Here is a 17518-nt window from a genome sequence, read left to right on the forward strand (position 1 = left end):
TTAGCTTTTTGATTATTTAGTGACTTTATCATTATATCATGAATTCCACCATTTTTGGATTATGGATCATTGTGCCCTAGTCATATTTTTTACAGAAGATTCATATCAAGATACTAATTTTGAACCAAAGAGTTAAAAAATACTAATACAGATTTTGAAGGTGAGGAATTCCATAGTAATCTATGAAATCTTTTATTTTTTATTCTTAACCCTGAAGTATATAACATTTGTTAAAACGAAGCCTCGGGCCGGCCCCGTGGCTTAGTGGTTAAGTGCGAGCGCTCCGCTGCTGGCGGCCTGGGTTCGGATCCCGGGCGCGCACCGATGCACCGCTTCTCCGGCCGTGCTGAGGCCGCGTCCCACATACAGCAGCTAGAAGGACGTGCAGCTATGACATACAACTATCTACTGGGGCTTTGGGAGGGAAAAATAAATAAATAAATACAATCTTTAAAAAAAAACAACAAAAAAACGAAGCCTCATATCCGACTAGAAGGATATGTGTTCACCACACTGTTCTCACAAAATTATCCAACATTCTTTGGCTGTGGTCATTTGAATTGTTTTACATATCAAACTTTTAAATGTGGTATGACATTTTATACTTAGTGTTGTATCTCTAAAGGGCATGCATTTAAACCTACAGTCTTATTCAGAACTCTCTGTTTTAACTAATCTTTCTATTGTGATATTATGCAGAAAATGTAAAAAAACAAAAGACATTTTTTCATCTTTGTGTATGGAGGCACAGTATTTTGGCCTTCTAAAATATATCTTTTATTTAGCTGTTTTCAGAACCTCTTAAAAGATAAAACAGTAGATTGCAGAATGTATCTGAAATGGCCTGTCAGTACATTTTGGAGTTGGAGCATACTGGACTAAAGATGTTTAGAACTCTTTTTTTCTTTAATCTTTAGCAATCAAAGCTTGAATTCTTTCATTGCCAAATACATATATTGGAAATCAGTGAAATACGATATCTTTAAAAATGTGACTATAGGGTGTTCACCCAAGCACTCATTAGCATAGAAGTAGTGAATGAGTGGAGAGTGTGGCACTGACATAGTCAAGTTAGTAGCAAATTGGGATTCAGGATCTTAGGTGCTACTTCTGGCTTTGCCACTAACTAGCTTTGTTTCTTTGGCCAAGCCATTTCCTCTCTCTAAGCCTGTTTCCTCATCTGTAAAATGACAGAATTGGACTCTAAGGTCCCTTCTTCCAGCCTTAACATTTTGTATGGCTCTTGTAATGGCTGTTTCTCTCCAGCTCCCTGGTGCAAGAGATTCTTCTCTTGATCACTCCTTTTTTAGAAACTCACCGTTTTGACTTAACTGATTTACCTACCAGCAAGAGGCAGTTTACTTTCTTTTCCTGTTTGAGCACTTAAACAAGAGACATTACTCATATCCTTTCTAGATAGGATCAGAATTACTAGAGGCTTTCTTGGCGCTCTCTCTCTCTCTCTTTTTTTCTGATTGTTTGTTCGTCTTTGCATTGTTGGGCTTATTCCTTACATTATTTTTGCTTTCTTTTAATAGATGAAGGTGTAAGGTGTAATAGGGCATTATCTTGGTATTCATTATGTGATTTAGAAGACTTAGCTTGTTTGGGTTTTGGGTTTCTAGTATTTTCTCATGCATGAGTTTCGATCATGGTTTGTTTGTGGGTTTTTACCCTCCCTCCCATATTGTTTTGCTTTTTCCCCCTCTCCCTTCCCTCCCTTTCAGGAAAATGGAGGAGTGGCTCCATTACTTCCGGCTCTGCCCGGGTTTTCTGCCACAAGAGTGGCACAGCCTGTGCCTCTAATTCTTCTGATAGAGTCGTGACTGCTTTGGATGCTACACCTGCCCCAAGATGTAACATTGAGCATTGAGATTCCAGGGGCAGTACCTTGTTGCCTGGATGATTTTCTCAGAAACGTCTTGGAAAGCCTCAAGAAAGGAAACTTCAGAGCAAACAGAATCAACTAGGGATCATGACTATACATCCAACACATGCATACCAGCACGGGTCCAGCCGAGGCCTCCAAAATGATGCCCTGCCAGCCTCAGCTGGTTCTCAAGTGATGATGTCCTTGAAGTCTCTGTGGCCCGTGACTCAAGAGTTAAGGTAGTGGAATTTCCCTTAAAGAATCTCACAGCAGGCTTTGTAGATGGGACACATCTCACCTCAGCATGTTTGCTGACTGCTCAGGTTGAAGGTCAGCCTCAGCCCTTAGGTCCTTCAAATTAAGTTCTAACTTTGGGGTATAGGTTATATGATAAGCTAGGTTTATGATACACTGGGTCTTTGACATATTGGGCTTGGGCCGTCAGTCATACTTTATGCAGAATGATTTCACTTTATTATTCTTTTTAGGGCTTAATGTACATGGCTATCCATTAGGTTTTCCTTTGGTCAAAAGGTGTTAGAGGGCAAACCTAAAGTATCTTAGCGAGGTAAAGCTTAGGGAGTCTCCATTACTCTGTATGTGACTTTGAATTTGGAGGAAAATGACCATTCTCTGAAGTTTGTAGTTTTTCCTGCTTCTAAAGTGACTGCGATTGTTCTATGTATTATGGTCTTACTGACGGTTGTTGAAAAATCATGTAACTCTTCAGTGTGTGGATCTCATTTCATTTTCCATGATTTATTATGTGATTTATTATTTGATATAGAATTGTATCTTATTATCTCATGTATATCGTATTTCTTAGTTTCTTCGTGACAGTCCAGAACTTGAGTATGAATTAGGAAGGTTTACATATTTTGACCTCCCATATGGTAGACATACTCTTAGGAGTCTAGAATTTGAAGGGAGAAAAATTATGTGATTTCCTATAATTAGCAACCAAGTCTTTACAGGTAATATGGAATTTAAGACTGTTCTGAACTTGTAAATACAAACTGAAATCAGGGAATTGAGGTAACCTTTATAGTAACTAAATTAAAAATTGTATTGTTGTTGACTACATGGTACCATCCAAATGGTGATATAAGATCCTGTAACTACAAGTGAACTATGTTTTTGTATTTGTAATCTACTATCCAGTGCTTCACATTATTTATACACACACACGCGCATGCACGCACGCATTTATTCATTCCAAGACAGTGGTTTTACCCAAATTGGTTTGAGAAAGTTTTTCCTTGTCCATGGGAAAAGACAATGTAGTGTGTATTAAAGATGATTTTAGAGAGTTTTTCTAGAAAGACGGTTTTATTAAATTTAAAGAACCACCCTTTATTCTGACACTGTTTCCTAATTTCTGGAGGATGTGTTGAAGTATTCTTTATTTTATAAAATGGTGAAAGTAAATGATATTTTGGTTTAAATGTTTTTCTTGGCAAAGTGAAAAGTTGGCAACCCTATGTTAGTCCCTATGTTTAAAAAGTTTACTGTCTGCAATCCAAGTCAGCGCACCACTAATTGCGAAGTTTAAGAGAAACACTTAGTAGCTCAAATCCAGTTGGATTTGAATTGGAGTGATCTAATCTCCACTTTATTGAAACACAAATCAGGGTGGAAACCCTCAGGAAAGCAAACTGATCTGTGGTTTCCTTTAGCAATTGGTAACTCTCTGTATTGTCTAAATATCTCTGATCCATCTGTTTGAGGGGGACAGCACAAGCCGTGTAATTCTGCTTCAAACTATTTTCCTTTGTTTGATTAGGTGTCTTTGCTATATATCTTTGAATAAAAATAGCAATGAACAGTCTACCTTTCAAACAAAATTAAGAAGGCATTAACATGCATTAACATCTCCTACCATTGAATGAATTCTTGACTGAAATGTGAGTGCATGTTAAGAAATATCTTTATATTTCTTATCCAAAGAAGAACCCAGAAATAACAAAAGTTCCATAATTCCAGCTGCAAGTTTTGACTGAGCTAGAGGGTCAATCTTGACTGCACAGTGCATGTTTATCTCATAGAGGTTAGTTCACGGAAAGCTGAGAATCATGCCACCTTCCTTTTGAACCTTTTTATAAGGTATTCCTTTGTTACTGTGAATTATGAATTTATATCCACATCTAATTTGGACACTCAGGTGCAAAACCTCTCCCCTTGCACAAAAGCTGTGTGATTGCTTTCATCGTACATTTTCAGAAGTCTTCCTTTAGTGCAAACATGGAAATTTATTAGGAATATATTTTATTTTAACATAATATGGTATTAAAGAAGTATTTTCTCATGCTTTTAGCAGTTGATTTTTCCATTAGTAAATTGGTCTTTGAAGAGCGTCTTGAGAAATTTTGATGTGGGTGAGGCTACTGCACTATGTACTTTTTTGGAAAGTGAAAACTCACTTATGGTGATTTGTGTTCTTTTCCCATGTGTGTAATTAATAGCACTCATGTCCTTTCTCTTCTCTGCCCTAGCTTGAATATTACTAGGGATTTCAGATTGCTTCAATACTTATTGTTTGGTGTGTGCTTTCATTTGGTTAACATAATTTATGGAGTAAGTTGAAATTTAAGGGCCAAAAATATTATCCACCAGCTTGAGGCTCTGTTTCATGATAAAGTGGTTCATTACACACTGATTTTCTAAGAATATGTTGTGTTCTTGAATAAAGCCTCTCATGTGGAGTTTTGTCTTGGAATGTTGTCTATCTGAATAAGTTGATTTACTGTTGTGGGCCTGTCTGATTTGTAGTTGTTGAGTGATGGCAGCAGAGCAAGTATAGGATTGGAAGGTTATCCAGCATAAAGTTGTAATTGGTCAAAATAATTAGTAGAAATATCCCTGAGATCGTTTCAGTATAATGCAGAATTGTATAGAATAGGGAAAAAAATCAGTGCTAAGAGCATTTTGAAAAGTTTTGGTGGGTAGCTTAGGTTAAAACATGGTTTTGGTAGTCTTTTATTTATAATATAAAATCTATCGACACATTTATTTCTGTTTCGATATAGAGAGTTCTTTTTTTTTGTTTTTAAATTGTTATACTTCACCACCAAATATATAGTTTTTTATTGTCTTTTTACTCTCAAGAATTGCCAAGAAGATGCTTTTAGAAGAAATTAAAGCCAATCTTTCCTCTGATGAGGATGGATCTTCAGATGATGAACCAGAGGAAGGGAAAAAAAGAACTGGAAAACACAGTGAAGAAAACCCAGGAGATGAGGGTGAGCTCCCCAGAGAGAAGTATAAGATGTCATAATTTGGTTGTTGGATCAATTCAGTCTTTGAAGATTATTTGACCATGAAATCTCTTACTACGTGTATTTGAAGTTTATTAAAATGTTTAAAACTTTACTACCTTTACTCCTTTTGAGTATCCGGTAATAATTGTCCATGTTTTGTGAGTTACTGAGAATAAACAGATGACTTTTAAAGCAAAACACTTTTCACCTTTTAAAAAATATGCAATGTGTATTGGTGGTATTTAATCAGTATTTAATAATAGTAATAGATCAAGTCTGATGTATGAGATTGCCTGGTATCACCAAGGTAAATGCACAGCTCTGATCTTTTTCATAAATCATGATAATTGTCAAAAAAACCAAGAGTTTTACAAAACATTTTAAAGGAAAAATGAAGGTTTTACTGATTTATTTTTTCTATTTAGAAGGAAAAAATCAAGTCAATTCTGAATCAGATTCAGATTCTGAAGAATCTAAGAAGCCGAGATACAGACATAGGCTTTTGAGGCACAAACTGACTGTGAGTGATGGGGAATCTGGAGAAGAAAACAAGATGAAGCCTAAAGAGCACAAAGAAGCCAAGGGCAGAAATAGAAGGAAGGGTAAGACATTTTAATTCTGAATGTAAGGAACATAGCGGTTTTATAAACTAATTATAGTAATGAAATTTAAGTATCACTGTTCCAACAATTGACCGCCTATGTTAAGTGAATATCCACACATTGGCGACAACTGTTCTCTTACATGAGAGTGAAATAAAGTATTTAGAGTTGGAAGATAACCCAGAAACTTGAGAGATGACACAAAGTGTATTTTTAACCTTTAGTAGTCATTTAGATTAAAAAGATAAATAAATATGGCAGTAAATAAAATATACCTAAAAGCTATGTAGAAAATATTGCGTATAACTGCAGGAAGAAATAATGGTTTCCTAAGGAAAGATAGAAGATGCAGTTAATTTGGGTAGATTTGTGCAAGCTTATAGGCAAAACTTGTATGTAGTCAGATTAAATTTTCATTACATTAAAAGTCTGAATCCGTCTGCATTGAATGCTGATACGTTTCTACCATCCTGGTAAACATTGAGGATACAAAATGAATAAGGAAATCATTGTCTTGTGTGGCGGTTTTCAACCTGGTTACACACGCAGGTCACTTGGGGGATTTTAAAATACACCTGTGAGGGGCCGGCCCCGTGGCTTAGCCGTTAAGTGCGCGCGCTCCGCTACTGGCGGCCCGGGTTCGGATCCCAGGCGCGCACCGATGCACCGCTTGTCCGGCCATGCTGAGGCAGCGTCCCACATGCAGCAACTAGAAGGATGTGCAACCATGACATGCAACTATCTACTGGGGCTTTGGGGAGAAAAAGGGGGAAAAAAGGAGGAGGATTGGCAATAGATGTTAGCTCGGGGCTGGTCTTCCTCAGCAAAAAGAGGAGGATTGGCATGGATGTTAGCTCAGGGCTGATCTTCCTCAAACACACAAAAAATAAATAAAATAAAATAAAATAAAATACACCTGTGACAGGGCTTCATCCCAAGCCAATTACAGGATAATTGATGGTGGTGGCACCTAGGTATCCACATATTTTAAAAGCGTCTCTGATATGATTCTGCTATGTAGGCAGATTTGGCAGTCACTGGTTTAGTAAGAATTACTGACATTAATATTATAAGAAATTATAGCACCCTGAGGGATGTCTCGTATGAGGGAGGTATTGTATAGTGTGGCACAAAGGAGGATTTCTTTAGCTTCTTGGGGGATGGGGGTTATCCCCAGAGAAGACTTCACAAAGATAAAGAGTGTCACTCAGCAGACCAAGTTGTAAATGGGGAGCAGGTAGATGTGTTGTGAAGATTTATAATAACAAGCAGGAAAAAATTTATAAAAGCCTCTGCAAAATGTTTGGCACGTGGCAGAGGGGATGCAATTAATATGATAAAGCTGGACCATAGGAGGGGATAGGGAAAGGAACAACAGGAAATGAGGCTGGGCCAATAAGACAGAGACCAGATACCGGAGACCCTTGTAAACCTGTGTTTCTCAAACTGGAGTACTTGGCAGTGGACCCAAGGGTACATGAGGCTGTAGGGTAAACATGGTACATCTCTTTGGTGTGTCCATTTTACTTGAGCGTTGGGGGAGAGCGTTCTTATTTTAAGTAATCACATGTATATCGGGCAATTAAATGTGAAATTTGCCTTAGAATTTTGGCTAACAAAAAGTTCAAGGAATGTGTTTTGCTTCCTAGGGACAAATTTTCTGAGGTTTGTACTACCCAACTCCTGGAGAGCAGATTAACTCTTCTTTGCCACTAGGAATAGGAAAGCATTTTTGAAAGTGTCTGAGAAGTACAATAGGCTCTATAGGCTGGAGAGCCATTGAAAGGTTTATTTTTTAATTTTTGGAAGTTATTTTAATTTTTTATATCATAGCTGTATTGAGATATAATTCACAAACCATACAATTTACAGTGTACAATTTAATTTTTGGTATATCCACAGGGGAGTGCCACCACTCTTTTAAAACAGTTTTTATTTGAGGTATACTATACATACAGAGAAACGCACACTTCCTAAGTGGACAACTTAATGAACATGTCAGGCACCTAGATAAAGGCACATGACGTTCATTACTAGCACTCAAGAATCACAACCTCAGCACAACCACTCATTTTTCCCATCGAAAACTTGTAACCAAGGATGTAATATGATCAGATTAGTTACCTACTCTTCTGTGAGACTGAAAGCTTTGAATCTTTGGAGGATATTGCTATAGATGATGCCAAGTGCCGTTTGTTGGAGAAGAGGAGGGTTAACTTGAATCATATAAGAGACTGAACTGTTAGGCCTTATTAACTGATAAGAGAGAGAAAAGTCTAGGATGACTGTCAGGTTTTTGGAGTTGTTGTGCTATATGTGTAATACCACAAAAACAGTTGAGTTTGCCCAGTGGAGCTGTAACGTGGTGCAAATGGAGGGCCAAGGAAAGAATCTTGGAATCCTAAACATTTAAAGGGCTATGGAGTAGCAGTTATCCATTAAAGAAGAGGAGGAGAAAGTCCTTCCCCCCCACACACTTAATATGTTATAGACATTTTCATGTTAATAAACAAATAATAGTACATCATTTTGTGAATGCCTATCTTATAAATTTCTTTACAGTATGACTACAGGCTTGTCTTTCAGAGTATAAAGGAACGGAGTGATTTAGCAGGTTACATAACAACATGAATTCCTGTGCATCTTCAACAAAAGGAGAAATATTGATTATGCCTCTGAGGCTCAGCTCAGGGTATAGAATCCTTTAGTGGGCACAATTACATTTGAAATGCTTTTTTGAAACCCAAGTTTTCTGCGACCTATGGTTTCACTGTGCTCGTCTCTGACTAATTTATTACCCAAGTGGTTTTTTGTTTGTTTGTTTGTGTAGGAGAGATTAAAATCCCAACCTATTTATGTTTCTGATACAGATTATGATCATAGTGATTGATGCTCCATTTGAAGTTGCAGGACTTTCCAAGATTTGCAAACTCTGGTGTCCCTGTATTGTCTGGAAACTTGAGTTGGGTGATGGGGAGAAATCAAAAGAGAATAGCTTATTAAATCAAGTGCAGCATGTGAACTTTAATTTTCACCTAAATTTGAAAAAAGTTATAAAAGTTATTTTGATGCTAATTTAAAAATGTAATTATTGGGGCTGGCCCGGTGGTGTAGCGGTTAAGTTCACGTGCTCGGCTTCGACAACCCCGGGTTCGCAGGTTCAAATCCTGGGCACGGACTGACGCACCACTCATCATGCCGTGTTGTGGGGGCACCCACATACAAAATAGAGGGAGATGGGCACAGATGTTAGCTCAGAGCCGCTATTCCTCAACAAAAAGAGGAAGATTGGCAACAGATGTTAGCCCAGGGCTAATCTTCCTCACCAAAAAAAAAAAAAAGTAACTATTGCCTTTATATTAGATGATATTAAATTGACGTTATTTTTCTCAAGTGTGATAACGGTATTTAGTTAGGCAGAACAATATCCTTATGCTTAAGGGTCAAGTGTCATGATGTCTGCAGTTAATTTCAAATGGTTCAGTGCAAAAACGAGTGTGTGTATATAGATAGAGATGAAGCAAATGTGGTAAAGTCTTAAAAATAAATGAATTTAGGAGGAGGGATACAAGTGTTCAACAATTATTTCAAATTTTTAGTAGGTTTTGAAAATTTTCAAAATAAAATGTTTGGTGAAAGGTTAATAGTAGGCTTTAAAAATTATCCTTAATCACAGGATTTGTATGTGCGTGCATGTGGACACATGTGTTCTCCCAGATTTCCAGTTGCTTAGCAATTCTTTTTTTACTATTTTTTTTTTGTTTTTTATTGTGGTAAAATATACATTAGAAAATTTTAACCATTTTTAAGTGTACAATTCAGTGGCATTAAGTATATTCACATTGTTGTGCAACCATCAACACTGCCTCCAGACCTCTTTCATCATCCCAAACTGAAACTCATTAAACAATAACTCGTCATTCCCCTCTCCTCTCATAGCAATTTTTTATAGTATTTATGTTCACCCATGATTTTATTTTTATTTATTTATTTTTTTGGTGAGCAAGATTGGCCCTGAGCTAACATCTGTTGCCAATCCTCCTCTTTTTGCTTGAAGAAGATTGTCCCTGAGCTAACATCCATGCCAGTCTTCCTCTATTTTGTATGTGGGACGCCACCACAGCATGGCTTCACCACTGGTGTGTAGGTCTGTGCCTGGGATCCAAACCCACGAATGCTGGGCTGCCAAAGCGGAGGGCATGAACTTAACCGCTACGCCACTGGGCAGGCCCCAAGGATAGATCTTTTAAAATGTTTTTTATTTTGAAATAATTTTAGATTTACAGAAATGTTTCAGATATAGTGGAGTTCCTCTATACCTTTCACCCAGCTTCCCTAATTTGACACCTTGTACTTATCATAGTACAATAATCAAACCAAGAAATTAACATTGATATGATACTATTAACTAAACCAGGGGTTGGCAAACTACACTTGTAGGCTAACATCCGGCTAAGATCCGACCTTCTGCCTATTTTTGTAAATTAAGTTTTATTGGATCACATTCATACTTAACTCAGTTACTGCTTTCATGTGTTTACAATGGTCAAGTTGAGTAGAGCTGAGTACTGTAGTTGCACCAGAGACCATATAGCCTACAGAGTTGAAAACATTTACTATGAGACTTTTTACATAAAATATTTTCTGACCTCTGAAGTAAACGATAGATGTGATTTTGTTATCATTACTTTTCCCACTAATGATCTTTTTCTGCTCCAGAATGCAATCTAGGCTCCCACATTGCATTCAATTGTAATGTCTCCTTAATCTGCTCCAATCTGTGACAGTTCCTCCGTCTTTTCTTTCATGGCTTTGACACTTTTGAAGGGTGTTGATCATTTATTTTTTAGACTGTCCATGTGTATGTATTTGTCTAATGTTTTCTCATGATTACATTGAGGTTATTATGCATTTTGACAAGAATACCTCAAAAGTGACATTGAATCTTTCTCAGTGTGTCATCCCAAGGGTGTATGACGACAGGATGTCTTATTACTGGTAACGTTAACCTTGATTACTTGGTTAACTTGGTGTCCGCTGGGTTTTTCCACTGTTAAAAAGACTATTTTCCTATTCATATTTAGTGAATATCTTGTGGAGAGATACTTGGAGACTATGCAAATATCCAGTTTCTCATCATATTTAAGCCCACTAATTTTAGCATCCATCTTGCCTGAAACAGTTATTACTATGATGTTTGCCTAGTGGTGATTTTCTTTCTTTCGTTCCCTCTACATTTAGTAATTGTAACGAAGAGTTGTCTGTTTTCCCCTATTTATTTACCTATCCCTTTACTTATATTAATATGGACTGAGAGATATTTATTTTATTCTATGAGTTATAATCCAGTTGTTCATTTTGTTGCTCAAAATCGTTCCGGCTTTGGCTATTGGGAGCTCCTTCAAATTGGATCACATGTCCTTTGAATACGCCCCCATCATTTTTGGAGCATTGCTTTACTTTCTGGCACCACGATATATTCCGGGCTCATCTTGTATTTTCCCTGCCTGGATTCCTTTGGACACGAGATGGGTATTCTCCTGGAGTTTTAGGTGCCTGTATCATAGTGGCAATTTTGGAGAGAAAAAGTAACATCGGAAATTCCCCTTATATTCTCGTGATCTGCAGGGCCCAGCTCCTTTTTCTCAGTGCTGTGGCTAGAAATGGAGTTCTCCCAGAGTTTTGCTGTTAGCACCCTCTGCGTAGTTTTGGCATTCAGCCTGCCTTTCTGTCAAAACCAGGAAAGAAAGGAGGGAAAAAAAACCATGATACTCACCGCCACCACTCACAACCCCCTAATTTTATAGGGATCGTTATTCAAGTTTTGATTTCAGTCCCCAGTCTGCCTGCTATTGTTTGCTTTTCAGAGTCCTTACGTTGTTTCTTCATGTGTTCTGTCCACAGTTTTTAGTTGTCACAAATGGCAGAGAGAGCCTGTAATCACTCTTACTCCATCTTGGCCAGCCTACTTGGCTTGTTTTGAATAACCAGAATTCTTTTTAGTTTATTTACCTTTGGTAATGACTAATATATTTTATTGACAGGTAAATTATCATTTTGTTAATTCGTGTACAAATAATACTCATATCTTAATTTAGTACTCATAGCTTAATACTCATAACTTAATCTTATAGTTTTATAATCGTAGTTGGAATACATTTGAATTATTTTTATAAATACCATTCGAAACATTAACTGGTCTAATCTACTATATGATGCAATATCCACTAATGTCCATACTACAGATATTCTTCTCACAATGCTCTAAGTTTTAATGTGAAGTTATTGACAAATTAAGTGAATTTCCTTTCTATTGGGAACTATTTAATAACTTAATATTTCTTTTATTCCAGTGAGCAGTGAAGATTCTGAAGATTCTGATTTTCAGGAATCAGGAGTTAGTGAAGAAGTTAGTGAATCTGAAGATGAACAACGGCCGAGAACAAGGTAAATATTACATTGATTTTTCAAAAATTTTAGGAATTAGGGCCAGCCCCATGGCGTAGAGGTTAAGTGAGCATGCTCCGCTGCTGGCGGCCCGGGTTGGATCCCGGGCGCGCACCGACGCACCGCTTGTCAGGCCATGCTGTGGCGGCGTCCCACATACAGCAGAGGAAGATGGGCACGGATGTTAGCTCAGGGCCAGTCTTCCTCAGCAAAAAGAGGAGGATTGGCGTGGATGTTAGCTCAGGGCTGATCTTCCTCACACACACACAAAAAATTTTAGGAATTAATCTGTAGAACCATGCTTTAAATTATTTGTAGAAAAGTTGTTGTTACTAATAAAGTTAAGTAAAATATTTACTATTCTGATTTGAAACTAATTGTTAAAATTATTAATTTAAAAGAATATATATATAAACATGTATGTATAGTTGAATTACGTGTTCTAAACTAGGTGGACTTTTCAGCATTCAAAAACACTCTTGACTGTAATTTTTCGTTGTTATGGGGGGAAGATGTAGAGTATCAGATAACAAGCTCCGTAGACACACTACCTCAATCTGACTCCTGGCTTTACTACTTTCTATTTGTATGAGTACTCTGTGCTTTGGTTTCCTCATCTGTGAAATAGGGGATTACAATAGTACTTACCGTATTGATTATTGTGGGCATTAAATGGGATGGTGCATGTAAATGGCTTAAAATAGTACCTACTTGACAAATAGTAAGTGCTCCATGAATGCTCATTATTAGTCTTAGTAGTACTACTGTTATTACAGAAGTTAAAATGTGTTTGTTCTCTCAATACACGTAGCTAGTGATGTAGATTACTAGTTATTTAAAATTTTGCTTCCGTCTTAGCATAGTATTTTAGATGATACTAACCATAATCAGAATTTTTTACTTTTCTCCTTCAGAATGATATGATCCTTCTACAATTTTATCAAATGGACAATCTATTTGTGTTAGTGAGTGTGTATATGTATGTCTACATAGGTGTGTACACTTGTAAATTTTGAAACATTTGAGATTTTTTTAGATTACTACTTACTCAAGAATTGTGCCTAGAGTGTAGCAACATATGGCACTTTAAGAAAATAAAAAATCACAATAGGATACGATGAGAATTTTTTAAAACTAAGATAGAATTCACATAATATAAATTTCACCATTTTAATGATGGTTTTTAGAATAGTCACTAAGTTGTGCAACAACCACCACTATCCAATTTCAGAACATTTCCATCACGCCAGAAAGAAACCCTGTACCCATTAGCAGTCATTTCACATTCTTCCTATCCCCCATCCCCTGGCAAAAACTAATCTACTTTGTGTATGGATTTGCCTATTCTGGACGTTTCATATGAATGGATTCATACAATATGTGGTTTTTGTGAATGGATTCTTTCAGTTAGCATAGTGTTTTCAAGGTTCATCCATGCTGTAGCTTCTATCAGTACTTTATTCCTTTGTTAATGATTTTTGTAATGGTGGTAAAATACACGTAACATAAAATTTACCATCTTATCCACTCAGTGTACAGTTCAGTAGTGTTAAGTACGTTCACGTTGTTCTGCAACCAATCCCTGTAACTCGTTCTATCTTGCAAAACTGCAAGTCTTTAGACAGTTACTTTAAACAGTAACTTCCTATTCCCCCTTCTCCCCAGCCCCTGGCATCTACCATTCTACTTTCTGTCTCTATGAATTTGACTACTATAGGTGCCTCATATAAGTGGAATCATACAGTATTTGCTTGCTTTTTGTGGCTGGCTTATTTCACTTAGGATAGCGTTCTTCAGCTTCATACATGTTGCAGCATGTATCAGAATTTCCTTTCTTTTTAAGGCTGAATTATGTTCCATTGTATGTATACACCACGTTTTGTTTATTTGTTCGTCCATCAGTGGACACTTGGATTGCTTCCACCTTTTGGCTAGTGTGAATAATGCTGCTATGAACGTGGCTGTCCAAATATCTATTCAAGTACCTACTTCCATTTCTTTTGGTTATATACCCAGAAGTGGAATTGCTGGATGCTGTGGTAATTCTATGTTTAACTCTTTAAGGAACTGTTACACTCTTTTTCATAGTGGCTGCACCATTTTACATTCTCAACAACAGTACACAAGAATTCTACTTTCTCCACATCCTCACCAATACTTGTTATTTTCTGGCTTTGTTTTTTTTTTTTTTTAATTGATACTAACCATCCTAATGAGTGTGAGGTGGTATCTCATCGTGGTTTTGGTTTGTATTTTCCCTAATGGTTAGTGATGCTGTGCATCTTTTCATGTGCTGTGAGTTAGATGAGACAGAATCCTGTCCCTTGGGCAGCCCTCAGACAAGGCAGAAGGTTGCAAGCAAGTTCCACTCTTTTCCTTCCTTCCTGTGGCAGGAGCTGGGAATTAGGCGCTTCCGTTTGACTTCACTGAGCTGAGCGGGGGAGATAGGGCAAACGTGAGCGGAATCACTATGAAATTTCCTACCATTTTGTGTGACTCTTGGTTAGGTGTTCACTTGGTTGCTGCAGTTTCTTAACTGGTTTCTAGAGTTGTCACAAAGTTAGTTTTTACCATATGTTATTGTTTATCCTGTGTTTTTGTGGGAGAACAAGAGTCTGGAGCTTCCTGGTCTGCTGTCTTGCTGGGGTCACTTGGCTACTGCCTTACTTTTAATGGCGGAGTAACATTCCATTTTATGGATAAAACCACATTTTGTTTATCCATTCGTCTGTTGACGGACATTTGGGTTGTTTCCACTTTTTGGCTATTGTGAATAATGCTGCTATGTACGTTTGTATACAACTTTTGCATAGTCATATGTTTTCATATGCATTCATAGGAGTATACCTATGAGTGGAATTGTTGGGTAATACGGCAACACTATGCTTAACTTTCTAAGGAACTGCCGAGCTGTTTTCCACAGTGGCTCACCATTTTATATTCCCACCAGCAATGCATAGGGTTCCAATTTCTCCACATCCTCACCAACATTTCTCATTTTTGTTCTTTGGATTATAGCCAACCTAGTGGGTGTGTGGTGGCATCTCATAGCAATTTTGATTTGCTTTTCCCAAATGACTGAGGATGTTGAGCATTTTTTCATGTGTTTACTGGCCATTTGTATATCTTCTTTGGAGAAACATCTATCAAAATTCTTTTCCCCATTTTTAACTGAATTGTCTTTTTGCTGTTGATTTCTAACAGTTCTTCATATATTCTGGATACAAGACTCATGTCAGATGTATGATTTGTGACTATTTTCTCCCATTCTGGGTTATCTTTTCCCTTTCTTGATAGTATCCATTCATGCACAAAAGTTTTTAATTTTGATGAAGTCCAGTTTATTTATATTTTTCCTTTGGTTACTTGTGCTTTTGGTGTCACATTTAAGAATCCGTTGCCTGATCCAAGGTCACAAAGATTTATGGCTGTGTTTTCTTTGACAAGTTTTTATAGTTTTAGCTCTTATATCTAGGACTTTGATCCTTTTTTTCCTATAACCTCTATGAAATTTTATTTTAGTAAGCTTCTAGTTTTGTATGTTTAGATGGTTCTCAATATTTTCTACTATAAATGCTATTGTGATAAAAATATTTGCATACTCACACATACACACATACTCACACATATAGAGATAGATAAATATTTTTATTACAATACTCTTGTAATATATACATGTATACATATATCATTCATATACATGCATATGTATCTGTATTCACACACTTGTCTGATTACTTCCTTAGAGTGAATTTCTAAAAGTGACATTGTTAGGTCAAAGGTGTACAATTTTAAGACCTGTCATACGTATTTTCACACTGTCCTATAGAAGTCAAATTTTTCTCCCCCTAGCAGAATATGTAAATAGCCATTTCCTCACTCTTTCAACAATAAAACTATGAGCAGTTTGTTAGCTACACCATATATCTTAGGGGGACTTTCATCCATTGTGCATTAATTTTTGTATATGGTGCAAAATAAGGGTCCAGCTTCATTCTTCTGCATGTAGATATTCAGTTGTCTTGGTACCATTTGTTGAAAAGTCTATTTTTTCCCCTATTGAATTGTCTTGACACTCTTGTAGAAAATCAGTTGACTAAAATGTAAAGTTTTATTTCTAGACTCTCATTTCTCTTCCATTCATCTGTATGTCTATTTTTTATGCCAGGAACATACTGTCTTGATTAATATAACTTTGTGTACCAATTTCTAAGCCCGGAAGTACTTTCTCAACAAAAGTGGTTGAATGTTTTTTTTTGAAATTTATGTGAGCTGATATGAAGAAAATAGTATCCAACTTTTATAATCTCCTTTTTTTTTTAGAGATGGTGAATATTTTTTATATGTGTATTGGCCATTTATATGTCTAAAGGCCCTTTATCCATGTTATTACTTACACACCAGACCTCCCCTCTGAATAACGTAAAATGTTGATCATTGAATCAGAATCAAGGGTTATCCTTTTTGAACCTAGTGAAACGTTTTTGCTTTTTGTTTTCCTCTGTCTTTTCTAGGAATGTACACAAAGGTAAAGCAGTTCTAAAATAGTACATAATTTATTTAAGGAAATTCGTCATGAAGTATTTTATTTTGCATTGTAAATGTTCTTTAGGTCTGCCAAGAAAGCAGAGATGGAAGAAAATCAACGGAGTTATAAACAGAAAAAGAAAAGGCGACGGATTAAGGTTCAAGAAGATTCATCCAGTGAAAACAAGGTAGCAATGACATTTACCGTGTGCTTGAATTATAACTGGTACAGTAGACCATAGTAAATATGTTATTACCTCCTCTGCGTTCTATTCATTAGTTGAATTTTACTGGTTTATTTACATTTTACACTTCTGTGGAAAGATTGACTTATTGAATGTATAAATATGCACAAGAATTAATTTTGTCATACTATCAAATTTTTTCTGTTCCCTAACTAAATCTAGTGGAAATTTTAAGCTGTTCTAATTCATTACTTTACATTCTTAGGGCTATAGAACTGATGTGAAGTGTTCTATTTTTGAAGACATAAAGCATTTTATACTGAGAAATGACTCATATGTGAATAAATTTCTTCTGGCAATGAAGTTAGCTAATTTGAGTTTCTTATATACAAGCAGAATTATGTAAAGTACATGTTCTGCGTAACGTGTTTTGTTCTGTCAACACTATTCTCTTTTGCGGTGGGGGGGGTCATTTTTTTTAAATGAATGTTTTAAGCATTTCTGAGTGTGCCATTCAGTGGCCTTAATTACATTCACAATTGGAAACTGTACCTATTAAACTGTAACTCCCCATTTCCGCCTACCTCCATCCCCTCATAACCTCTGTTGTAATTTCTGTGTCTATGAATT

The 17518-nt window shown here is 36.6% G+C and overlaps 1 protein-coding gene across 1 annotated transcript in view; it reads left to right on the forward strand.

The window, feature by feature from the left end:
• Positions 1-1755: 1755 nt before the first annotated feature.
• ATRX (ATRX chromatin remodeler) overlaps positions 1756-17518 on the forward strand; it is a 192191-nt gene continuing 176428 nt past the window's right edge. The window contains exons 1-5 of the mRNA XM_087427779.1: positions 1756-2109; positions 4976-5109; positions 5553-5729; positions 12083-12176; positions 16789-16891. Coding sequence (XP_087283905.1) covers positions 1976-2109; positions 4976-5109; positions 5553-5729; positions 12083-12176; positions 16789-16891 — 642 coding nt within the window. The 5' untranslated portion in view covers positions 1756-1975. The remainder of the gene's footprint in view (positions 2110-4975; positions 5110-5552; positions 5730-12082; positions 12177-16788; positions 16892-17518) is intronic.

This window comes from Ceratotherium simum, chromosome X, assembly GCF_057802395.1.
Source record: "Ceratotherium simum simum isolate JZ-2026a chromosome X, ASM5780239v1, whole genome shotgun sequence".
Lineage (NCBI taxonomy): Eukaryota > Metazoa > Chordata > Mammalia > Perissodactyla > Rhinocerotidae > Ceratotherium > Ceratotherium simum.